Here is a 26,746-nt window from a genome sequence, read left to right on the forward strand (position 1 = left end):
TTGCTTACCCATTTATTCATTCAACTGTTTTTTATCAGGCACCAACTACTTGTCAGGCACTGTTCTAGGTGCTGAGGATACAATAATGAACAAGGCAGACAATGGCCCTGCCTTCATGAAGATAAACAGGAATGAAGGATAGGAGGCAGATACGGTAGGCGGTCAGAGAAAACTTGAAGAGGGCATATTTGACCAGAGGTGTGATCGAAGTCAGAAAGCAAGCCATGGGACCATGTGGGGAAAGAGCATTCTAGGCAGAGGAATGAGAAAATGCAAAGGTCCTGAAATGTCTGCAATATTCCAGGAAGGAGGCTAGTGAGTGAGGAAAAGAGAGGTGGAAAAGGAGATCATAGAGGAAGCAGGGATCCAGTTCACAGAGGCACTTATAGGTAATGACCAACACTTTGGATTTTGTTTTTAGTGTAATGGGAAGCCTATCTCCTGATGCCCTTTCCCAGCCCTAACCCCGCCCCAACAAGCCTCTACTGATCACTTCTCCTTCCTGTGCATTTATCACCTGTCCTTTTATTTGCCACCCCGTCTATATTCAATGGATTTCTATTCATCTCTAATGCATCAATTCTATTTCCTCAACTATGTCTCAAGGACAAGAATTGTATCATATTCTCCTCTGCATTTCCAGGGCTTGGCACCTACCTACATGGTGCTCAATAAATCTTTTTGGAAGGTGATAACGATGATGTAATCCCTTGAAGTCCTTTCCAGCTGTAAGATCTATGTTTCCTTTGAACTCTTTTGACAAACTAGTTTGCGCTATGACTCAGAGGACTGACATCTTTCTAGATATTTTGAGATTACAGTTATCCATTAAATGACTGAGATGAATCACATCAGAGTTTTTATTTAAATGAAGGTTGTACCACTTGGAATGGGATCCTCTTAAGTGGAACTACTATTAGTATTTGTACTTTTTTTTTTAAATTTTTTTTTTTTATGTTTATTCATTTTTGAGACAGAGAGAGACAGAGCATGAACGGGGGAGGGGCAGAGAGAGAGGGAGACACAGAATCGGAAGCAGGCTCCAGGCTCTGAGCCATCAGTCCAGAGCCCAACGCGGGGCTCGAACTCACGGACCGTGAGATCGTGACCTGAGCTGAAGTCGGACGCTCAACCGACTGAGCCACCCAGGCGCCCCTTAGTATTTGTACTTTAAACCATTTGAACCTCAGGAGAGGCATATATTGCTATTAAGTAAATGCTATCCTGATGTGATCCCAACACCTGCCATTAAAGATGGCCTCGAATTCTTTGCTGCTTCTCCTAATGAAAGGTGGAAGATAATTCCCCTCACCTGGAGTCTGGGTTGGTCTTAGCGACTTATCTGACCAATAAAATGTAGGAGAATTAGTGTTCCGGAACTTATGGGGCTAGGTCACAAAAAGCCTTGAGCCTTAAAGTTTCCACCCACACCTTTTGGAGACACTCCCTCTGGAAACCCAGCTGCCATGCTGTAACTCAAGCACAATGGAGAGACAATATGTCAGTGCTCAAACCAACAGCCACAGCAAAGTCCCCTGCCAAGAGCCAGCATCAACAGTCGACCACCCCAGCCCAGACACAGGAGTAAAGAAGCCATCCTAGAAGTGGATCCTCCAGCCCCAGCCACTTCAACTGACATCCTATGGATCAGAGACAAACCACACAGGTAAGTCTTCTCTAAGTTCTTAACCCACACACTAAAATGGTTCTTTGAATCTGCCATGTTTGAGGGCAGTCTGTTATACAATAACAGTTTTTTTTAATAAAAAAAAAAAACTATAGAACATCACTACTCACAAAAGTGCCTGTCCCCCAATCATTTATAAAAATGACAGATACACACAGTCCAAGATTTGTCCTATGTCCAATGAACTGCTCTTCCCAGAGATTTAACCCATAGGCATAGGGAAGACAAATGAGGTGATTTTGAATGAGTACTCTGAATCAATCTCACTACTAAAATTGCAGGCCAACAAAAGTCACCTGAAATGCATCCAATGTAAAAGCCACAGCATCCATTTGGTTATACAGGTCACAGAATTATGCTATTGACCAAATTATACATATTTTCACTCAGTCACCCAACAGGTAAGAAAACAACTTAGAGTTGACCCTTGAACAATATGGGTTTGAACTACCTGGATCCACTTACACATGGGTTTTTTTCAGTAAATACAGTACAGTATGGCAAATATATTTTCTCTTCCTTGTGATTTTCTTAATAATACTTTCTTTTCTCTAGCTTACCTTATTGTAAGAACACAGTGAATAGTAAATAAAAATACAAAATATGTGTTTATTGACTGTTTATGTGATTGGTAAGGCTTCCGGTCGACGATAGGCTATTTGTAGGTAAATTTGGAGAAGTCAAAAGTTACTTGCGGATTTTGACTGCGCAGAGGGTCAGCACCACTTAACCGTCATGTTGTTCAAGGATCAACTGTATTATACTATTTAAAAACATGGGTGGGACTTAAAACAGAAATTAAATGCACAATTCTATCATGCAAATAAAAAGATCCAACTGCTAGACAATGATTACATGCAATACTAGGAATTTGTGAAAATTATTCTCAGACGCTACCAGAATGGAAAACACTCAACTGCAAATGGTCCCTCTCTTTTAGAACATCCTTTTGTTTGTGCAAAGAAGTTCTATTATGAAAACAAAAGCTCCTCAAAATGGGCAGGCATTTTTAGCCCCATCAGTATGAATATCACTTTTCCCCAACAATAGTCATTTCAGACCCTGCAGGTGAGAGGCTTCTGGGAAAGCAGCCTGCTCATTTTATACCCTCTTCCTCTTCCTTCCCCCACTACCTTCTTCAAGTCATGTTTGGTTCTTCAAAACACACACACACAACACAATACAGAACCATTATGTGGTGCCAAGGGCAGGGAGGAGGGGTAAGATGAAGAGAACAAATTTTGGTAGTAAATGCTTTAGAGCATCAATGTTTCACATAAACTACTCCCTCGTAGTATGTCTAATCATATTCCACCACGGTTTTCATAATATGAATTCACACTCACCACTGGTATGCCATTTTTAAAAATCAACAGAAGAAAATAAGTTCTCAAGAAAACGCCCTACAAGCGAGAGGCATAGCAATGTGAAAATGGCAAAATGCTTTTAACAGAAAACATCACCTTCCAGATTTATAAGCATGTGTGTTTGCTTGAAAAATAATTCATTATCAATAACAACAATAAAATCGTAACAAAAGGAACCAAATGTCGACATTTATATCACTAGCAGCTACGTGGGTACATGCATTTTTCAAAAGAGAACTCCAGAATTTAATTAGAGAAAAATGTATTAACCTCTGATAAAAATACTTAATGAAAGACTAACGACTTCCTTCACACAGAAACCATTCCTTCAGCAGCAGTAAATCATTAGGTCAGCAAAACACATGTCTAAAAACACATGTATTTATATTCCTACACTGCATTGTATTTCTAAAACTGCTTAAAAGGCACGAGTAGCTAGTAACACCATCAAAGCACACACAGTGACGTTTTGGTTACGTGGCTCTCCCTATCAATAAAATGAAAGTTAAACAGGAATTTAAGAAATGTAGCAGAGGACATAAATCATGCTCTTTTCATTTCAGTGAGAACATTAGCAGCTCTGTGTCTTCCAGCCTCGGGAGCCATTACTTATATGTGAAATTCAAAAGAAGAGGAAGGCGTTTAAGCCAATAATGAAAGCAAGTTTGGCTAAATGTCAAACCACATGATACTAAGTTTCTTGCACCTTATTTATTACCAAGAAAGCTAAAACCTGCTCAATGGTCTTCTCTAATGCCAAAGCACCACTGATGGGGGAAATGAATATATGTCAAATTTACCTCTTCAAATCACTAATGTGGCCTGACATGTTCAGGCAGACAGGAGCCTGTCACCAAGGTATAGAGGATTTACATTTTCCACCTCAAATGGCCCTAACTCAGAAATAGACCTGTTATTAATACACGGGTACACAAAAGGGAATGTATAGTACCTAGGAATTGAATCATAATGCATTCCTCAGAGTCCCAAATACAGAAAAATTTAATAATTTGAAACATCAGATTATTTCATTCAGTCAAGTAATTTTTTTGGTTTCATGAATCTCTGTGATTACCTGGTCCATTGATGGACCACTGATGGTCCAATGATGGCTACTCAAAAAATAATTACTGATGGGGCAGGCACTGCCCTAGGGGGCAGGGGCTGTCCTGGGCCCTGGGGATACAGGGTAGCAGCCCCACTTCTCAAGGAGCTTCCAGTCTATGGAAGGGTAACTCACTGGTCAAGTAAAAACAAATTCAATCAAGTACAGGGATAGATTCCGATGGTGTTGAAAGCTACAGAGGAGACAAAATAGGATCACACGATAGAAGGTGACGGATGAGGGCTCTAATTTGGACTGCCCAGGGAGGCCTCGCTGAAGAGGCCCGACACCTAAATTACCAGAGGAGCTAATCATGACAGGAAAAGTAGGAGCAGGGCACACCGGAGGAAGGAACAAGCTAGAACAAAGGCCTCGGCAGAAACTGCCCTGGGCACCAGGAGAAGCTGCTAGTTGACCTGTGTGGCTGGAGCACGGTGAGGGACAACAGCAGATGTGACTGGAGCAGCCTTCCGACCACAAGGGCCTCATGGGCTCCCATACGGGTTCGGACTCCATTTCAGTACAATGGAAAACCACCGGAGGAGGGTTTGCTCAGAGGAGTTGCACACTGCTGTGTGGAAAATGGATGTACTCCCGTACATGTGGAAGCCACTGTAATTATCCTGGCAAGAGAAGGAGATAAGTAGACAGATCTGAAGAACATTTTAGAAGGTTGGGTAATGGAACAGATGTTGGGGAGGAGGGTTAGTACGGGAAAAGATGAAAGCAAGGATGATGATTCCCAGGTTTTCAGCTGGAACCATGGGAAATCAATATTTCTGTCCGGGTTAGGTCCCTCATTCCTTCTCCAGTTGGACAGCTGGAATTAGAACCTGACCTTCTACTTCCTAATCCAGAAGTCTTTTAATTAAGAGTATTAAATTGAGATTTCCACATTAAATAATACCCAGTTTTTCTATTTTGCGATTACTAATTATTCACACAAAGGCTCAGAATAATTTCAAGGTAAGTGTGCATTAAAAATCAAAAACATACACAAATCAACATGTGATAGAATTTCATAGAGCGAACATGCACACACACACACGCACACACACACACACACACACACACACGAAGTACATGTTAAAACTATCCCAGTACGGTCTATATTTAAGTTAATAGTACCAGTGTCAGTGTCCTGGTTTTGACAATGTATTATGGTTGTATATAAGATATTTTTGGTTGGTGGGAACTGAGTGAAAGATACCTGAGAACTCTCTGCACTACTTCTGGAACCTCTTGTCTTAAATTATTTCAAAGTAAAAAATCATTAAAAAAAAAATCTTGTCTAAGGACACAGAAGCAGTGGGAAACAGCCAATATCTAAGTCTAGATCACCTGATTTCTCGTTCTTTTGAGTGTACCATATTTTTTATTCAAAACTTCTTTGAATTAGGGGCGCCTGGGTGGCTCAATTGGTTGAGCAAACCAACTTCAGCTCAGGTCATGATCTCACCGTTTTTGAGTTCGAGCCCCACGTCGGGCTCTGTGCTGACAGCTCAGAGCCTGGAACCTGCTTCAGATTCTATGTCTCTCTCCCTCTGCCCCTCCCCTGCTCACGCTCTCTCTCTGTCCTTCAATAATAAATAAACGTTAAAAAAAAATTTTGTTTATTTAAACTTCTTTGAACTAAAAGAGCCTTAAGAGAAAAAAAAAAAAAAAAGCAATACCTGATTGGCATCTGTTTTCTTGCTTTCTAAAGAGAAACTGCCTTTTTGCCCCTTTTGAAGGCAAAAAGAATCTTTGGTTGTGTTCACTTCTACCAAGAACATGGGCAGCATGCAGTCAGCAGCCTTGGAGGCAAAATCTACATGTGGTTGGTCTATAGTAGGTGCAAAGAAACACTCATTCTAAAAACAATTAAAATGTCAGTTTTGTGTCTGTTTTCATTTCCCAAGTGAACTGAACAAAATAACCTAAACGATGGAAGCCATTGGTGAAACGAATCCGGATGGAGCTTATCAAATGTGAATGGCCCAGAGTGTGGAAAACCAGTGCCCTCAGGTGGGTGATTTTCTCTCATTTTTCCAGGGCCACTGCTCTCTCAAGAACTATCAACAGTGCCAAAAGACCAACAGCTGTGCCCCCATTCACAGGCTCACCACAGCACCTACAAGGTGAATTTTCCTGGAAAAAGTTGCAGGGGTTGGTTTGGTTGTTCGTTTTGTACAGGGTAGAGAAAGGATGGAAAAAATGGAGATACAGTTTCCAGGCAGTGGCACAGTGTGACCCTGAAAACCAGGTTGAGATACTTCCCTCTCACAAGGGAAACTGCAAGGTTGAGGGTCATGCCAAGCAGAGCCACAGTCAGTTACCATCCAGGACATGGGATTCTCGGTTTTCCCCCAAAGCCTATCGCTATCAGACCTAACAGCACCGACCTAAAGCCAACTTAAGTTAAAATGAGAAACGGAATGAAAATCTCTGTCTCTGCTAAAATCTAGGGAAACCTGGAAGGTATGGGGCAGATAAGTCAGCCCCAGAAGGTGGCAGATGGAGTGATGTTCTCTCTCCCTAGGCCAGTTTCCTCACATTCAAGGCTCGACCTCCGCCCCCAAGCCCAAACATTAAGATTATCCATCAGCTCATCTCTCTCTTACCTGCCTCTCTCTTTTTCTAAACACATCAATTCTTCATCTGAGCCAAACAATCTATTTGCTATCTTTCCCCTCACAGAATCCACTCATTCAAGGACCTACTTTGTAAAAAGGGCAGGTATATAATTCAGAAAGTGAAATGACACTGACAATACTAAAGGCAAGAGGAGGAGCTGGGAAAAGGTCATTCCATTTGCAACATGATAGCTTTAATGTTCCAGCAAAACATCTTGGGAAGGTATCTTGGAGAAAGCACTCAGCATCTACTCTGGACTGGCTTCTCCCCTAGTAATCATGACTACCTTCCCCCCGACCCAGAGCTGCCCTAGAAGCATTCCGTACTTTACCCTTCTTCCTACTGAGATTGCTCAGTCATGCTTCATGCTCTGGTGCCACTCTATTCTCTGTACGCCACTGTTAAATGTCCAGAAATTCACATGCGTGTCACCCCTCTATTGCCATAAAGACTACAAACTCCTTGAAGGACCTTCTATTTCTGATGTAATCACTTTGACGCCTTTTAGAGCCCACAGCACTTTGTGAACACTCAAAATGTATTGTTAACAAATGCCTCAGGGGATTGAGAAACCTCATACAGCCACACTTCTGAATAACAGACAGAAATAGCACAATGGCTGTCTCAGGGAATGGGAAAAAATTTCTTAACCTTGCTTGGCATTACTTGTCAAGAGGTTTGAATTTCAGTGGTAAATGATTTCCTTCAAAGGAGGTGAAAACAGAGACAAGATAGGGGGTTGTAAAAAATACACTAAATACGTGACAGATGAGAACAAAAGCCAAATCCTCATGACGGCAAACCTTGCTTAACTCTTTTTGTGGTTAGTACCCAAATGCTAACATTATCTCATCACCCCAATACTTCATTTTGAGACTAAACCATGAGTAAGTATATGGGATAAGCTGAAATTAAATCCTCGTGTGAATGTGCAGAGTACAAAGGAGTTTTATCTGTTTGGTTTACCTAATTCTTTTTCTCTTATGTACAATTTTAGAAATGAAAGAAAAGGTTCAATGGCCCTGGTATGATGAATCGCTTCTGGCAAAATTTAATTCTAAAGAAATGGCAAAGATAATAACATACTTTCACAGAAAAAGTTTGTCCTGAAGAAGGGCCTCTCCCCTTTTGACTCTCAAAACAATTTTAGAACCAAGCATTAGCTTTAATCCAGCGCTCTGGTAAGCACAAAGAAAAGAAAGGTAAACAAAACTGATTCCTGTCATGCAAAGCTATTTTCTGTCCCTTCTAACTCTTTATACGAAGTGTGGGGCAGACCTTCTCTGTAAAGGCCCAAATAGTAAATATTTTCTGGACCTTCTAGGCCAAAAACTCTCTATTGCAACTACAGAACTCTGCCGGTATAGTGTGAAAGCAGACACAGACAACATATGGACAAATAAGAATGGCTGTGTTCCAATAAAACTTTATTTATAGACGCTAAAATTTGAATCTCCTATAATTTTCATATGTCATGAAATATTCTTCTTTTGTTTTGTTTTTGTTTCAACCCTTTGAAAAGGTAAAGACCACTCTTAGCTCACAGGACACACAAAAGCAGGTAGTGGACTGGATATGGACCACAGAGATATGGCCATAGTTTGCCAACCCCTGCTTTATACCAAAGGCAAGGTGGCAGCAAAAAGTCAAAATTAGCTTGGAAACTTCAGCTTGCTTCTAAAAGAAGGTTGTTGGGGAAGGAAGAGGAACAGAAGGTGAATAGAGAAGGAAGAGGGGATGCCCATGAGAAACCAGGAAACTGCAGCCTAAGGGAGGAGAAACCCAAGTAAAAGGGGTGAAAGCTTGGGGCTGTGGGAGGAGGGTAGAAAAAAGGAAGCAGGAGGCCAAGTTTCTAGGGCATCTGTGGGAAATGAAGGGATGAAAGGGAAGTCAGCTAATGAGTAGCCCAGGGGAGGGGCTGTAGATTAAACTGTGAGAAAGCTGAACATCATAAAAATGCAGATTAACCAAGCAGCCCAGAATTTAAGAACTGAGGCTACTATGTGTACAAAATTATTCTCTTAGCAGGCAAGGACAATTCTCCTTACAAGTCTGTTGGGTTACGTGCCTGTTGGAGACGGTGATTTTTGTTTTGCTTTTATCTTATGCAATTGCTCCTAGGAATATCAGTTCAAGAAGGCCAATTGTGAAAGCCTCAAGTCTTCAGTCTTAGAATTTCCCTCATCCTTTTTTTTTTTTTTTTTGAGAGCAAGAGAGAGTGAGTGGGGGAGAAGGGCAGAGGGAGAGAGAGAGAGAGAATGAGAATCTTAAAGCAGGCTCCACATTCAGCATGGAACCCAACATGGGGCTTCATCCCATGACCCTGGGATCATGACCTGAGCCAAAATCAAGAGTTGGACACTCAACCGACTGAGCCACCCAGGCACCCAAGAATTTCCTTCATCTTTAAAATGATTTGGCCCTGGGAAGAGATGGGCTTCAGGGGCTCTAACTGCTGCACCCACTCCTATACCTAATCTGTACCTCTATGAGACAAATTTTCACCAGTGAGAAGGTAAAAAACACACTCATATGTGAGATTTCATTGTTACAACAGTTAAAAATAAAGCTGATAAAATGGTTTAATAACCAGACAGGTTAAAAACTGCAATGCACAGAGACGAGAACAAAATGCTTTAAGTTTTATAAAATGAATGGTTAAAGGCTGGCACCCAGCAAACATTAAATAGCAACCTTTAAGAAATGCCAAAGAGTCAATTTCATGGAGGATCAAGAACCAAAGGGTTATTATCTATTGGCTACTGAGGAAGACTGACAAATAAGATAAAGTTAAAAAAGTGATAATAGTGTCATGGGCTGAACCGTGCCTCCCCAAAAGCCATATGTTAAAGCCCTAACCTTACCCAGTGCTTGGGAATGCAACTGTATTTGGAGTCTTTAAGAAAGTAATTAAGGGGCGCCTGGGTGGCGCAGTCGGTTAAGCGTCCGACTTCAGCCAGGTCACGATCTCGCGGTCCGTGAGTTCGAGCCCCGCGTCGGGCTCTGGGCTGACGGCTCGGAGCCTGGAGCTTGTTTCCAATTCTGTGTCTCCCTCTCTCTCTGCCCCTCCCCCGTTCATGCTCTGTCTCTCTCTGTCCCAAAAATAAATAAAAAACGTTGGAAAAAAAAAAAAAATTTAAGAAAGTAATTAAGTTAGAATGAGGCCATTAGGGTGACCCTAACCCAATATGAGTAGTATCCTTGTAAGAGAAGGAAATTAGGACACATGGAGACACACACACACACACACACACACACACACACACACACACACACACGGGAGACCATTTGAAGAAGCAGCAGGAGGGCCACCATCTGCAAGCCAATGGGGCCTCAGAAGAAACCAAACCTGCTGACAACTTAACCTGTGACTTTCAGCCTCTGGGACTGTTAGAAAATAAATTTGGGTTGTTTAAACCACCTAGTCTGGATACTTTATTATGGCAACACAAACAAACTAATATAAACAGTTATGACACCTAGAGATTAAGAGGAAGGTGAGGGGAGCAAATAAGGCTACCACAGATTCATACACTCAACCAACATTTATTGGTCCCAATAAGTATTTCTGCAATGTGCTAGGTTCTGAGTCTACAAGGGTGAAAAACTGAGTTCTCGCCTTCGATGAACTCACAGTCTACTTGAGGACAAAATTTTCTAACATAGTACGGATGTGCCATAACAGAAATATTCCCATGACACTTTGGAAACACAGAAGAGGGGTTTCTCAGTCAGCCATGAAAGGGGTGCACAAAGCTTCAAGAACAAGGTAACGTCTGGGCTAAGGGCTTTCAAAAAACCAAACAACGACAACAACAACAACATTACTTCCTTCTGGTTGTTTGAATAGGAATATATTTTCGAAGTGGAGAAAATAAATATCACTGAGGAAGAGGAAGTGTGATGTGAGCGATGGGAGGTCCTCCTTTGGCCATGTGGAGTTAAGGTGGAGGACTGAAGTGCAGCTAGCTATTTGGCCAGGAGACAGGGATTTGGAAGAGTTCACTTTGAGGTGGTCATCAAGCCAGGAGTGCAGATGGGCTCTGCCCTAGGAGAAGGTTGCTGGGAAAGGAAGCTGAGCCTCCAGCCAGGGAGAAGATAAGAATTTAACACATCTCCAGAGAAGAGAAGTATTTAAGAGGCAAGTAGGGCAAGGAGAAGCTGAGAAATAATAAATGGAGGGGCAGGAGGAAAAACAACACCGAGGAAGGGGGCAACACCAAGAATGAAAGAGAGAGCGGCCCCCATGTCAGATGTTGCCAAGACAGCAAGTGGCAACCTGAAAAATGCCAATGGACTTAACCAAAAGTCCCTGGTGACCTCTGTGAAAACAGCTACAAGGAGCAGAAGTGCAATGGCCACAGATTGAGAAGTGAATCACTGTGTTCAGATGGGAGGACATTCATGAAAACTCAAGGAAATAAAAGCCGCTTGAGTCATCTTTTGGGGCTGGTAAGAGAGGAGGAGATGGACGACACAGAGGCAGTTGCAACAATAATGCTGGGGGTTGAGGCTGGGGGGGGGGCAGTTTGCGGAGGGGACTCTCGTTCTGTTCTTCCAGTCTTCTGGGGGCTGCTTGAAGAGAGTGGAAAGGAAAGAAGCGAGGCAAAGGAGAAAAATGGCATTTTTTGACTACCTGTGAGGCACTCGCTGACATGAAAAACACTACCTCCATTAACACAGCACTTTTTGTTTTGAAAGATTCATTCATATACCCTCTCATTTAACCTCAACAACTACTCTCAGGGAAGAATACCGGCAGCTCTGTCTTACACACGAAGAAATTAACATTTAGAGGAAAAAAATAAAAACAAAGTAATCTACCTGACCTCACAGAGCAGATAAAGGTAGAGGCAGGACTTCATCCGGAGCCTAGACCCGGTATCTCCAAACGCCCACCCAGCGTTTTCACAGAACGAAATGCTCATGGCTCTGGGCTGGGTCTCAGCTTCCTCCTATGGAAAATGGGAACGATAATAGCCTGTACCTCACACCATTAATAAATGTAAGGCACCTAAGGGGCTGGCTCACGGAAAGTGCTCGATAAATGTGAGCCACTGTCAGCTTACATTCAAGGAGCAGAGCGTGTACATAGAACTTACACGCCACGTGTCCATTCTCGGTGAGCAGGAAGAGCTGTCCAAACCAGAAATCCAGGAATCACACCGGAATCCTTTCTCCTTCAGCCCACAGTTCAACCAGGCAATGAGTCCTTCTAACCCCGTGCTTCTCAACCTTCGTGTCGTCACTGCCTCTCTAAGAAGACGTCCCTAATAGCGTCGCTCCCATGAAATTTTAACAGCATGGATAACTGCTTACCTGTTTATGTACTGTGGCCCTTTTGAATCTGAATATCTGAGTTTTTTTTTTTTTTTTTTTTACACCATTCCCCCAACCAATTTTCACCTTGGGAAAAGATCCCCTTGGGACCACCGCCCCCCCCCCCATGAAGAACACATCTAATAATCCTCCCTCCTAAATCTCTCTCAGCCCATCCCCTTCTTCTCTATCCTCAATGCCAGTAACTAGTCCTCACCATTTTTCATCTAGATTGTTCCAACAGCTTCCTAACTGGGCTTCTTACCCCTGTTTTGCCCAGCTTCCCATCCATATGTCACCAGAGTAGGCTTTCTAAATGCAAGTCTGTTCGTGTCAATCCCTTTCTCAAATTTCATCAAGTTGTGCTCCATCACGGATTGAACCTTTACATGGCACTCAAGGCCCCTGTCGAGCAGCACTGGGCCTGAGCCTCCAGCCTTAGCTGCCATCACACCACCCCATCCCATCCCTAGACACTAGGTGCATACAACGTAAAGCCATTGCCTCCATGCCTCGGCACTTTCTGTTACCTCTGCCTAGAATGCCCTTCCCCTCTGCCTTCTTGTGAACTCCTACTTACCCTTCAACACTCAACTATACACGCTCTCTAAAGCCTTCCCCAGTTCGGTCTTACCACAGGCTAGGTGGAGCCATCCCGTCCCTTGCACATACCTCTCTGGGTCACAACTCTTCAGTTACCTCTAATGGTAATAGTGACAACTAACATTCACTGAATGTTAAATAGATGCCAGACTCTATTCTAAGCCGTTTACACGTATCATATCATTTATTTGGAGCAACCCGAGCGCAGGAATTATACTTTATTAATTTCCATATCTAACCTTCCGTATTCCCAGCCAACAGTAGAAATTCAATAAATGCTCGCTGAAGTAACGCAGGAAGCAAAGCTTTGGAGATGCTCAGATCTGCTCTTTCCTCTGACTTATACAGCCCCTCCTACAATGATTTATAGTGTTTACTCTGATAATAAGGAGAGGGATGAGATATGATTATTCCGCCAAAGGTTTTAACAGTTTCTTTGAAATATACTCCGTGATTTAGTGAAAACAGTCATTAGGAATGCCTTTCCAAGTGCAAAGGGGAAAAAAAATCTCATCTACCATCCAGAACACTCACATATTTACAAATCTAGTCAATGTGAGGGATATAAATAGATCTTAAAAATGCCACAGGCAAGAACTTAATCACCTATAGTGGAGCAGCTTGAGAAAAACAATGAAGAGAAAAGATTTAGAAACATAATATTTAAAAACATACAAACAGGAGACCTAGAAAAAAAATCAGGTTATATAATATCCTAGTGAAACACTTTGAAATAGAATACTCATAGAAAGATAAACAGAAAAATACTTGAAACAACAGAGTGAAGAATATTCCTCATAGTTCCTTAAGGGTAACTGGAGAAGGTCATTTAAGTCCAGCGCACCCCACCCCCACCCTCTGCTAACTGAAATGAAACAGCTAGTGACTAGCCTCAAGGATAATTTAACAGACTACGTCAAATTGATTCCGAAAGTTTTACTCTCTGGAGAAAAAAAAGTATATATATTTTTACACACACACACACACACACACACACACACACACACACATAATCTTTTATTCTTTAGTTGGCATCACAAGAAATTCCAGGTTTAAGTGTTAGTATCAAGTAAATAATAACGTTCTGGAAATGACTGCAGTTGAGAAAAGAGAGCGCTTCTAAAACAATGTCCTAGAGTAAAAACCCAAATACTGCATTTCACTACTCATTTGTTATAAACCGTGATTATCTCTGGGCAATAAGATTATGGATGACTTCCATTTTTTTGGTATCTTTCTAGAGCCTTTGCTTTTTAAGCAACAAATTGCCTTTATATTTGGGGGGGGGGGAAGAGCTATTTTCACTTTTTAAAACATTTTTTTTGTGTGAAACTAATAAGAACATTTGTTATTAATTTACAAGTCGCTTTCACGTATGGCAGCTACATTTCCATTTATGATAACAAATATACATACTTTAAGTCACTACATCTGGTAAGTGCAGTAAGGCCCCAAAATGATTTGACATACCTCCCAAGAAAATGTGAGGTTTCTACTTTGACTCTTTGAATCTGGCTTCTAGGACAGCTGAACCAAAGAATGCAGTGAGAGTTAACACTATGCCAGCATCTGGGCCCAGGCCTTAAGAAACTGGCAGTTTTCACTTCCTGTCTCCTGAAACTCAACTACCATACTGTGAGGAAACCCCAGCCACCTGCAGAAAGGCCTATGGGGAGAGGAACCAACAGGCAGCACCAATTTGCCAGAAATATGAGTGACACATCTGGAAAATGGCTCCTCCCGCCCCGGTTAAGCCACTCCAACTGACACCAGCTAGAGGAGAAATGAGCTGCCCCTTCTGAGCCCTGCCCAAATTGCACATGCATGTAAAAACAAATAACTGTTCAGGATCCCAGGGTCGTGGGATCGCGCCCCATGTCAGGATCCACTCTGAATGTGGAGCCTACTTAAGATACTCTCTCTCTCTCCCTCTCTCCCTCTCTCTCTCTCTCTCTCTCTAATTAAAAAAAAAAAAAATCATGGAAAAAAATAAACAACTGTTATTTTAAGCCATCATGTTTTTTGTTTTTTTTTTTTGTTTTGTTTTGTTTTTTTTTTTATTTTTTTAATTTATTTTTGGGACAGAGAGAGACAGAGCATGAACGGGGGAGGGGCAGAGAGAGAGGGAGACACAGAATCGGAAACAGGCTCCAGGCTCCGAGCCATCAGCCCAGAGCCTGACGCGGGGCTCGAACTCACGGACCGCGAGATCGTGACCTGGCTGAAGTCGGACGCTCAACCAACTGCGCCACCCAGGCGCCCCTAAGCCATCATGTTTTGAAGCAGCTTGTTACACCATAAAATATAACTAGAATTCCATATTATATTTTGCCTCTACCTTTCCCCAGTTATAATTTAAACTCTTTGAGGGTATGATTCCATCTTTACATCCATCTTCGTAGTCATTCCTTCGTTCATTTGATAAACATGTGAGGACTAATGTGTATCCAGCACTATGCTAGACAGGTTATGCAGGTACAGAGATAAAAACAGTCTCTGCCTTAGATATGATTAGTCTGTATCTTCAGAGACAAACAAAAATAGACAATGATAGCCGTAACACAGCCTTTGCTGAATAGCCAGCAATGGTAGACAGTCAATAAATGTTGGCTAAATAAACGAATGACTAAATCAGGTTCTTAGAACTACTTTGGGAATTATATACTCTCATCATTTTATAGATGAGATGCACCAGTTAGCGATGTATTACTTCTTAGTTTTAAATTCGCCCTCTTTGCCCTGCTTCATGACCCTGGGGCTGGACCCTGGGAACATTTGGCCTTTGCCAGATGGTGTAGTGTTCGTTTCCATCAAAAGAGGGCACTGGAGGGACACTGAAAGCCCATAGCAGAGGCAGGGGCTTTTCCTTCGGGTTTGGGATGCTTTATTCCCTCCCACCCCCAAAGTGCACTGCCAGTGGCATTTGGGAAACGCAAAGGTGCTTACTCTCCAGGGAATTTCTCTGCCACTCAGCAGACTGCTAAGGATCAACTCTGGCCCACCCACATGCTCTCCCAAGATTCTCGGCCAAGTGGGCTTACAGACCAGTCCAGCCAGTTCACTGGCCACCAGTAGGCCTCCTATTCAAGTGGCAGTCACTCATCTCCAAAGGGGACTGAAACTCAGCCTTGGGGGTGGCGAGGGGCCTCTTGCAAGCTCTTGGTGCCTTCATCCTGTGCTCTCCTTCAGCCCTAGAAAAAATAGCTCCTTCCATCTGCTATTCCTATATTCCTTAGAGACCTCTTTTACCCCTTCAGTAGTTAACCACAGTTAACCTTTTACTAGTTAATTATTCTTTATATTATATTTTCCTTGTTCAAATTACTGTGTGGTTTTGTTTCCTGAATAGATCCAGACTGGCACAAAAAGGAATAAAAGGGCTCAACTACGAGGAGGCCTGAAAAAGGACAACTGCCCACAGCCCCATCAAAGGGCTGATTGAGAATAAAAAGAAATTGAAAGGGAAAAGATAAAGACTCAAGGAACAAAAACTGCCGTGTCAATCTCATTCAAAATCTTTATTTTTGTCTAATCACATTTCTTAGAAAATATTTTTTATCTTCTTTGGTATTTTTTTAACTTCTCATTTGATAAGCTATTTTTAAAAACACAATGAAAATGTTGGCTACATGTGAGACTCAAGGGAAGAAAGGGTCAGAAAATAAAGAAGCTGTAGCAGGCCCAGGTCAGGTACTCTGAGACACGTGACATGGACCAGAACCAAGAACTGGTATTGGGGACAGAAGAGCCTAGCAATTAACAGCATGGACTGGAGGGCCAGACTATCGGTGTTCAAATCTCAGCTCTGCTACTACCAAGTTATGTGACCTTGGGCAATTCATCTAACACTTTCATTTGTAAAATGCAAGTAACAATAATAGTGCTGACCTCAAAGGATAAAGTGAGTTTATGTACGTGAAGCCCTGAGGCCAGAACCCAATCCAAATTCTCTTTCTACCACCTACTTCAACATTCTCAAATCTGTTTTTTCCGAACATCTTCTCATTTTGGAAAGGTTTCAGAAGACCTACCTTGCTCTCAAAATTGTTCTCCTCTACTTTTCCTACTACCTCTGGCCTTCGACCTCAGCCTTGCTATACTAAGACTAAGACGTAGAACATTCTCCTTCCTTTAAAGGGCTTTCATTTTTTTCCAGGTCCACAACTATAGAATGGGTTCAATATAAAAACAATGGGAATGATATAGTATGGTGGACATGTCTTAACCAGCTTTCACCTCTTTCGTTTGGATCTGTCCCTTTCCCACTCCAGGTGACTCTGGTGTCCTAAACGAAGGGCTCAGGACTCAACCTAGGCCAGTCAGTCCCTGAATCTTGAGAGACGGCAAGGTGGAGGGACTCAGAGGAGGAACACCAATGGCCAGAGATGCCCAGAGGTGCCTCATTCCCACCTTACTGGGCCCTGAAATTTTAGCAATTCTCTCAAAGTTGTGAATAATCCAGTGTACGTCAGAGAAATTCCTATTTTTGCCTACGTTAGCGAGAGGTCTACTGCTTGAACCAAAGAGTTCACATACATGCTGTCAGAGTGACTTACATCTTTGAGTTTCCTCATCTGTACAGTGGGGGTCTCTGAGGTCCCTTCTGGCGCTAACCTTCCACAGTAGTTCGAACAATGGGGCAAGTCCCAGCAGACATGCTCTACTGCCTCTGCAAGTCTCCTAACAACTTGGTCATTATCACTCAGCACCTTACACCTTATATACAAATGGTGGAACTGAGACGTGCTTTAAAAGTCTCATATTTAGGTTATGAAACCACAAAGCTCTCCTTTGCCACTTACTACATCTCAGCAGTATTATTTTGGTAACAGCGTCACCACCCTCTCTGAGCATAAATAGAACACGAACATTTCCAGGAATTGTCAACTTGGCACTTCTTACAAGGAGTTAAGATTTCTTTTATAACATTAACAAAAATAAAGCCTAGGACTAAACTTCTTTTAGAGGTCACATTTCCTTCTCAATTAAAATTTACTGTTTGGAAAAGTACAATGTACCCTTTTTCCCCCCCCTGGGGGAAAAGTCCTCCAAAGAAGCATATACATATACTCCTTACTGTTCAAACTGAGCAACAAGTATAAACACAGCTGCCTATTAAAATTAAGCAAAGGCAAACATTCCTGCAGCTACAACAACGGCCTACAAGTTTGAACGACACCCGTAAAAATAGAAAGCTACCTTGCTAAGCATACGGTTAAACTCTGAGGTTGTGCCATCGGAAAAGCTGGTTATTAGAACTGATGGCTTTCGCCTCTCGATAGCAAGATTTAAGAGCTGCAAAAGTGGAACCTGATTCCAGTATCAGGAGAGCCAATACACCATCTCCTAATCACAGCCAAGAAGATTTAGTCTTTTTTTACTCTCAAGGTAGCAAGCCGGGATAGGAGCAACCCAGGGGCTCTGTCCCTTGACCCCATGTGGCCTCACATTAGACCTCACCCCCCAAAAAAGAATAAAATAAGAGACGGGGGAGAGAGACATACCAGCCAGAATTTAGTCTTCTGACAATAGGCAGTAAAGAGAAAGAGAAGTCCCTCGGGCTGCACGCCTGGGAGTGACTGGAGTAGGGGAGGGAAGAACACTGGGGGCTGGCAAATGATGGGCTCTGGAGCAGCCACCGGTTGTCAGAATTAGGGGGGAGAGAAAAGCGTACCTTGAAAATGTGTTTTTATAGGCCATGAATTAGCAGGCTTTAAAGTGCCTGGATTCCAAATTTGGCCCTACTGGGTTGTATGACCCTGAGCACATGACTAAACATCTCCGTGCAATAACGGTAATAATACCACCACCTGTCTCACCACGTTATTGCCAGAATTAAATGAATTAATAAATGCAAAGGACCTGGACCAGTTCCTGGCACAAAGTAAAGCTGCCAATAAATATTATGGTAGTTATTTCACTGGCTAAGCCATTCCCAGTACATCAAGCCTGTATATCCCCCCAGGGTTCTTCTAATGGATTTATATGTTGGCAGCAGAGTCACACCTGTGTAGGGTCTAAGGTTCTGGAACATTGTTGAGCAACACAGTTCAAGAAATTCAAAGAATTAAAAACACTTGTTTTTAATCAAAACAAAACTACGTATCCTTCTACATCTCCATTCCTACCACCTTTCCACCTCACCTCACCAGAAAACAAGAACAACTCTTCAAGCAAGCACACGACTTTGGGAAGTTCATACCTGGGGAACAACAAGTGACAAAGGAGCCACGCACCTAATCAGCTGGTCTGATTTCAAGGTTCTCAATCCTGGCTGCATTCCGCAACGACCTCACTGAGGCATCTGCGCATGTCCCTGTGCTTGCTTGTGTACACATGCATGGGTGTGCAAATGCATGTGTGAGTGTGCGTGTGTGTATGTGTGTGTGTGTGTGTGTCTTACTACCACTGCCCAGATCACACCTCCATAGATTTTGGCACGAATTGGCTTGCGTCAGAGTCTAGGGATCAGTAATGTTTTAAAGCCAGGGCCGAGAAACAACAAGCTAAATCAACCACGATAGTCAATAGGGTGATTGATGTAGCCGAGTGGCCCATACATCCACAGGAGGGAGAAAAAAGTCACGGTGAGAATTTCTAAGAGAAAAGAACATAAAATCCATTTTTTAAAGTGAAATGGAAGCATCCTGCTGGGGAGAGGCCTGTCACATGTTTGCTATTCCTAGAAAGAGCTACAATTAGCTGCCAACAGATGCATTATTTCATCAGTCCCATAAATACTCGATAAAAGTCTTCCACTCTCCCTTTATGTCAGCCTTGCAGAAGCAGGGGGAGAAATCTTCTGATAAAATGCAGTACTAAACTATCAAAATTTCCTTTTAAATGATTAAAATTAGCATTAATAAAAATAAAATATTTTAGCAAAATCTTATCCCAGTACACCTCTAAAAGCCCTTAAAATTTTTCCTCTTAAAACAAAAAGCATTACTATAATTTTTTAAAAGCTTATTTCAATTATTAACACAACAGCATAATACAATTCCACTTGAAACCCAGTGGGGAGCCAAGAATAGCAAAAAAAATCCTAAATCAAGAGTTGGGAGGCCTGGATTCTAGTTCAACAATAAATTACATTAACTAGCTATGTAATCATGGGCAAGCTGACTTAATCTCCCCAGGCCTCAGCTTTCTCAGAGAAAAATTAGATGATCTATGAGTCCCTCCCAGCCTAAAATTCTGGAATACCAGAATATGTCTCCACCTTGCTGACTCTGGTACACTAGCAAATGAACATGTTTAGAACTTAGAAAAATTAAAATTCAGTCATTCTGGCAATTCTACTAATAAATTTAACCAATTCCCAGCCACTCTGCATAATCTGAATGAGAAAAACAATAAAGTGCCTTGAATATGGCACCATCTTCTACATGAACTATAGCTGGAGCCTTCCTTCCCCAACTACACGACCAGGGGATGGTTTCTGCCCCAAACTCCTGTCTTTTTAAATAAGAAAATGTGTGGGAAGAATCTTTACAATTTTTTGCCACATCTTCAAACCATTATTTCATAGTATTTTTCTTCAAGTGACTCATTTTTACCTAAATAAAAGCTACGTGTTTTTTAAAGTAACTTCACGGGATGCCTGGGTGGCTTCGTCAGTTAAACGTCCAACTCTTGATTTCAGCTCAAGTCATGATCTCACGGTTTGTGGGTTCGAGCCCCACGTTGGGCTCTGCACTGACAGTGCACAGCCTGCTTGGGGTTCTCTCTCTCCCTCTCTCTCTGCCCCTCCTCCTTTCACTCGCTCTCGTCTCAAAATAAATAAATAAACATTAAAAAAAAAATAAAAGTAAGGGGACGCCAGGGTGGCTCAGTCAGTTAAGCCTCCGACTTCAGGTCAGATCATGATCGTACGGTTTGTGAGTTCGGGCCCTGCCTCAGGCTCTGTGCCGACAGCTCGGAGCCTGGAGCCTGCTTCGGATTCTGTGTCTCCCTCTCCCTCTGCCTCTCCCCCACCTGTGCTCTGTCTCTCTCTCAAAAAAAATAAATAAATAAAATGTAAAAAAAAAATAAAAGTAAGTTCATAGAAAACAGTTTTACTTGCCATAAATGGAAGGAGACCATGAGATTAATATAAGGGAAAAAAGGCAACACAACTCAAATCTAGCTAAATACTGTTGTCCACAGAAGGCTTTAGGCATAAGGACCTCTTTCTCGTTGTTAAAAAGAAAAACTGGCAAGTGTCAAGAGATATATTACAGCAAAGGGAGGCTTTCATTTGGAAATCCTCAGGATTGAAACAGAAAGAAAAAGGAAATGACTCTCTCGCCATGAGATTCACTCCCATATCTGCACATCACCTAAAATCATTTTAAGAACTACCCAACATCATGGCTGTGCACGCATCTCACATTTGGGGAAGCACAACAACAAATGACCAAGACTGGGCCTTTGCTGACACGCAGCCTGACTCATCTCTCCATGAGGGAGGTTATTATCCCAGACAGGCCTGGGCTCTAGCCACACTGTCACTGAGGGCTCCCACTGGAGCTCCTGCGCCTTTGTGGTCCCCTTTATCTGAAACGTTCTTCCTCTCGGTACCCACTCTGTTGCAGAATTCAGGTCTCTGCTCTGTGTCATCACAGCGGAAAGACTGTCTCTGACCACCCCGCGCGGTCTGCAAAGCCCTCCCTCACCACACATACACACACACACACACACACACACACACACACACACACACCCACAGCATCCCCTCATCTGCTTGCTGCCTATCCACGTCAGAATACAGAATACAGTGAGCTCCAGAAGCATACGGGCTTTGTTTCCCATAATATCCTAGCACCTAATGTCGACACTCAATATTTGTTGAATGAACAGTGAATCCCCTCAGTTGATCTGGAGGCCCTTCACGTGACTTTATTTCCTAGCGCCTGGTATCTAGTTGGCCCTCAGGAAGGACATGATGGTCACGATGGGGCTCTCTGTAGACTCCGCCCTCACCACAGCGAAGGGTCTTACCGTGGATGCTGACCCACCACTCCCTCTCAAGCACACAGGATGCCATAAAGTGAACTCTACTCAGCCACACAAGTGTCTGGATAGACCACAAGCTGGAAAAACTGAGATCAACGCTGAACTTACATATGCAGAGTAGGGCTCGTTCATGGTAACGACCGGAGAATCCCAGGCTAGAAATTGTTCCAAAAAACCTACTACAATCCCTGAGATTTTTGCCATTATTGCTCAGTAACTTCAGATGTATCCAAGCATACATCTGAGAGCCAGAGTGTATCTTGAGAGGGTAGCCGATGTGCCTCTGCACGGTCATATTCCAAAAGGGACAGACAGAGCCCTGGAGCCCGTGGGTAGAGGAGAAACAGGCCCGTCCTGCGTCCTGCAGGGCAGGACGTGAGGGTGGCCACGGTGTCAGGGCATAGGGTCAGTGGCGGGGACCAGCTCAAACTCAAGCAAAGCTGAAGCAAATAGCCTCAGGAGGCTAGAGAGTTGAAGCAGCTGATGCTAACATATGAGGCACCGAGCTGTGTTCCAAGACTGCTGTTCTTCATCCTTGCCAGTGGCTAAGAGGACATAAAGCAGGAATCTAGCCTCCGGAGGAGGGGGGAGAAAAACACTCCCAAGTCTAACAGAAGACTAGAGTTAAAGGCAAAGTTGCCAGGCTGACTGTTAAGTGAGAATCACAGCAGAGACCTAGTCCCACAAACAGGGCCAACACCTTGGAACAGAGAGTCCCGGGGCGCAGGAGTCCCTCCCACCGTGACTTAGGCTAAGTCCTACCAGCTGGTGAGACTGGGGCTGCCCATAAACCTCCTTTCCAGATCCAGATTAGCTCAAGCACTAGAGACAGCTTGTCAGCAGACAGGGCCCATGAGCAGTAGGAAGCCAGGCAGGCGGGCACATGCTGTCTACATCCAGATTCAGCCCTGTTCTCATCTCCTAAAAGACCAGACAGGAGCCCAGGGAGGACTGCCAGCTGATCTACTGTCTACTGTGTGACCTTGGCTAGCAAGGGACACACTATGAAGTGTCCCTTCCACGGTGCCAAACTGGATTAAGTAATTTTATTGCCAGAAATCCTTTTTCAAAATATTAAGAGTCCTTACAAGGTGAGAAAAACACAAAATCAATTATCCATTAACATCTTAGACTTTTTTTTTTTTTAACAGAGACAGGAAAACCTATCATCTAGGCAGACTGAAGGAATCAAAGCTTTAAGGTATTTCTTCATGTTTCTGGATTTGATAAGGGTGGGATTTAAGAGACCAGAAGGGATTAAGATACAACTTGATTTTTCTCTAAAAAATTACACCCAGAATATAAATAAAAACCAACTAACTAGGATCAATCACCAAATAAGGCCTTCTGAGGCAGCTCAGAATTTACAGCGAAACACAGAAATTAAACAAGCAAAGGGAAAACCAGGATTCTTGGAGAAGACCAAAACAAAAATGCTTTTTAATCAAATGAAATCAGTTCTTTCTTGGAGAAGTTGCAGGCTCTTGGCCAAAGAGAAATAGGTATTTCAGCCCATTTGTTCTCAGGCCTCCTAAGAGGAGACCACCAAACCTACACAAATTAATTACTAACAACAAAGTGAGTAAAAGATCAGACGAGGTTAATGTATACACAGAATATATAAGCTCCACATTTTCCAACAGTTTAATCCCTCAAAATTCAAAAAATGCCTTTACAAGATTTAAATGGACTCTTTAAAAGTTTATTAAAACTACTCTCTTACAACACTGGAAAAGCACAGGGTCCGGGGGAAATAGACCTCTGGGTCCATCTGTGTTTTTGCGGGAACATGAAATTGAAGGCATCTCAACTCTGATACTCTTTCCAGGATTTAAAAATATATATATATATATATTTTTTTTATATATATAAAAAAATGTGTGTGTGTGTGTGTGTGTATAGGTTTTCAATTAAGTCCCAATTAACTATAGAATTAAAATATTGCCATCAACTTAATTAAACACTGAAAGTTTAAGGTCCCAAATAAAAGAAGGCTATTAACTAACAGCTCCTTTAAAATATACCATCTCTTCCATCTTTTACCCTCCCACACACACTTTATATATTTTTTAAATTTATATCTTTATATATCTTGCTAAAACTTTTGGTATAGTGGACTTTCCATAACGTGTGGATATTAAAAGTGATTTTTATGAGAGGGAAAACTACAAAGTAAAGAAGGGAATGATAAATTCCAAATCTAGGATTTATCAGTAAGTGGGCTTTGGGGCTAAGCTAGGACTAGGAGGAGCATCCAGGGTCCTCAAAGGCAATGGTGATTTTTTTTTAAATTTTTTTTTAATGTTTATTTTTGAGAGAGAGAGAGAGAGAGAGAGAGAGAGACAGCGTGAGTGGGGGAGGGGCAGAGAGAGTGGGAAACACAGAATCCCAAGCAGGCTCCAGGCTCCAAGCTGTCGGCACAGAGCCCAACGCACAGGCTTGAACTCACTAACCGCAAGATCACGACCTGAGCCAAAGTCGGACGCTTAACTGAGCCACCAGGGCGCCCTTGTTATATTTTTTTAAAAAACTGAGCAATGGGGAAGCAGGTGTTCTCTGTGCCGTTTTTCTCCACACCTTACTTATATTTTATAATCTTGCTTAAAATACTCAATAATTAACAAAAGTTATTTTAAAAGTGAGTTTATGTGATTATCATTGTAGAAGATATAGAGAAATACATGTAAATCAAACTCTCCCTTCAAAACATTTTTCAATAGCTATGTTGCTCAACAAAAAGTAGGACAGTTAAGAGTATTCAATGTCTACAGAGGCCAACCTATCGTTCATTTGAACACTTCCACAGAATTAACAAATCGATATTATTTTTCACACAGACACATTCAATTTTTTCTCACGTTAAACTGTTTCATTCTGCTTACTTAAAAAAAAAAAACTATCTTGCTCTCGGCTTCTGTGTAACTTTCACCATTTGGTAAAAATAAATCATAGTTTTTTTTTCTTGTTCTCTGAATAAATCTGAAGAAATGAAAATAGGGTCACACCTCTATGAACAACATACAACAGGACAATTTACATCACCTCACATCACTTACATCACCTCAAATGATTACAAAATTAAATTAAATATTTTGGTAGCAACAGCCTCTCAGTTTGCCTGTTTTGTTGTTTCCAACTGTTTAGTGCAAAGAGGAATCTCAAAGTCAAATACCAGGAAAAGACACTGGATACCCTATTTTTCTTCACGTGTCCCCAGTTCTATGTTATTTATTCTGTTTTCAGTAAAGTGGTAGATACGTCTTAGACACTTTAGCTTCAATTTGTTCACATACCTGGAGTATTTAATTTTGTAAGGACAGTCGAATTTGAGAATTCCTGTGGTCCTCAAAGGACAGCTATTTTCAGTATTTCAGAATGCCTAAAACATACATTTACCTATAATTTGGTCATGCTAGAAAATGAAAATATGTTTGCTTTTTCCACTAGGATTTAACCAAGCCCTCTTACATTAAGCGGTTATCTCATGCAGAGCAGATATTCAGACATATGCCATTAATAAAAATAGAAGAGGTAGTCATGATTACTTAGTATGTGTGGTCTGAAAAATCATTCAAAATATGAGGTCCATGAACAAAAAACAAAAATAAAATATGAGGTCCATGGGGCAAAAATAATTAAGATTGGTCTTTGATTCCTTATTTGTTTTTTAACCAGTTAGGTTGGTATGTTTAAAACTGCAACAACAAAGTCTGAGGACTACCGTCTCAGAGGAGTTCTATCACTGCTTTTAAAAACTAAAGAGAATGTTGACTTCCTGTTAAAAATTTGCAAGTCAACTTGAAACTACTTATTTTCTTTCTTTTTTAATTGATTTGTTTTTATTTTATTTATGTATAGATTTATTTATTTTTATTTTTATTTTTTTGCCAGTTCAATTCTCTGCTTCTCCATCTTTGTAAAACAGTAAATGTCATGGAAGTGTTAGAGGGAAAGTGTTTCATAGCACATCTTCCTGCTACAAGCCATGCTAATAGCACCAGGACTGTTTCTCTTCTCCGTAGCTTCCAACTTACCTTAAAATCGAAATGAGACCCTCTCCCAACTACTGACCCTCTAACATTAAATACTCCGGGTGTCTGAACAAAGCCAAACAAAAAAGAACGACTTTAAATTGTAACCTTTAAAAACTTACTTAAGCAGCTTTCCAAATAATCCCCTTTGGCCATGTAGGACAGCTTAGGGAACAGGTGCAAGGCGTGCCTTCCTAGAGGCTGTCTCCTCCTTCCCGAAGCTGACCTTTTCCAGCCAGCAGCTCTGGCACCCCACGAATCAGTTATCAGTGGGCCTAATGCCTGCTTTCCCATCTGCACTTTCCAAATGGCTCCCAATGCCAAGGGCTGAGATATGACCTGGCTCTCAGATGAGAACATGCCTCCCAAGTGACTTGCCAAGCTTCCCTGGAAGCATTTCTAAATGTATTCTCTGACCTCCCTTCCCACCCTCGCAATCATGGTTCATTCTTCCTTCCTTCCCCGCACTTCCTAATTCCACATCCTCATCCTGTGCCTCCAATACCATGTGCCTTCAGTCCAAACTCCTTACCCACTCCCAGCCTAAAACCCCAACTTCACATCCAAAGGGCAGTTTCAACAATTTTGCAACTGAAATCAAATGATCTTTTTGAGGCCTACCTGCAGGCAGCTCAGTTATGGCTTCTTCCCTTGCCTTCTCCAGCTTCTCCCTAACCCAGGGAAATTCCTGCAGGGACTCTAGGAATGCATCAAATGCTTTAGGACCTCTGGAAGGTAGGATATCCAGCAGCAGCATTGTTTTCCGGAGGCCTGTGGCTTGAGCTTTGATTTCCTGAACATGGTTTTCCGTCAAGACTCCTTCCTGGTAAAGATATTGAAGAACCAGTCCCTCCACCAGTACCTCGGCACCCAGCTCCAGGCGAAGGGAGCGAAGCACCTGCTTGTCTCTAGCCTCCATCTCTCCCTGGGAAAAGACAGAATAACAGCTCAGATTACAGGACCGCTGACCAACCCCCAAAGACAGTGTCCTGCATGCAAGGCAAACTCCTTAAGGTCAGGT

The 26,746-nt window shown here is 42.2% G+C and overlaps 1 protein-coding gene and 1 long non-coding RNA gene across 6 annotated transcripts in view; one reads left to right on the forward strand and one right to left on the reverse strand.

Moving 5' to 3' along the window:
- Positions 1-26,746, reverse strand: part of CRADD (CASP2 and RIPK1 domain containing adaptor with death domain) — a 190,235-nt gene that overhangs the window by 162,148 nt on the left and 1,341 nt on the right. For all 4 annotated transcript variants that reach the window (XR_009265448.1, XR_009265449.1, XM_058741794.1 and 1 more), the window contains one exon: positions 26,347-26,650. Coding sequence is in view for 2 of the 4 variants with exons in the window: in XM_058741793.1 (XP_058597776.1) it covers positions 26,347-26,650 (304 nt within the window). In the remaining 2 variants the exon portion in view is untranslated. Of the gene's footprint in view, positions 1-26,346; positions 26,651-26,746 lie in introns of those variants that run through there.
- LOC131519088 (uncharacterized) lies at positions 1,173-16,593 on the forward strand. Of its 2 annotated transcripts, none has more exons than XR_009265451.1 (4): positions 1,173-1,666; positions 6,061-6,166; positions 7,773-7,956; positions 16,047-16,593. It is a non-coding gene; the product is annotated as an uncharacterized LOC131519088 (long non-coding RNA). The 2 variants fall into 2 exon arrangements; XR_009265450.1 differs by lacking the exon at positions 16,047-16,593 and adding an exon at positions 14,220-14,640.

The sequence above is a fragment of the Neofelis nebulosa genome, chromosome 8 (genome assembly GCF_028018385.1).
Source record: "Neofelis nebulosa isolate mNeoNeb1 chromosome 8, mNeoNeb1.pri, whole genome shotgun sequence".
Lineage (NCBI taxonomy): Eukaryota > Metazoa > Chordata > Mammalia > Carnivora > Felidae > Neofelis > Neofelis nebulosa.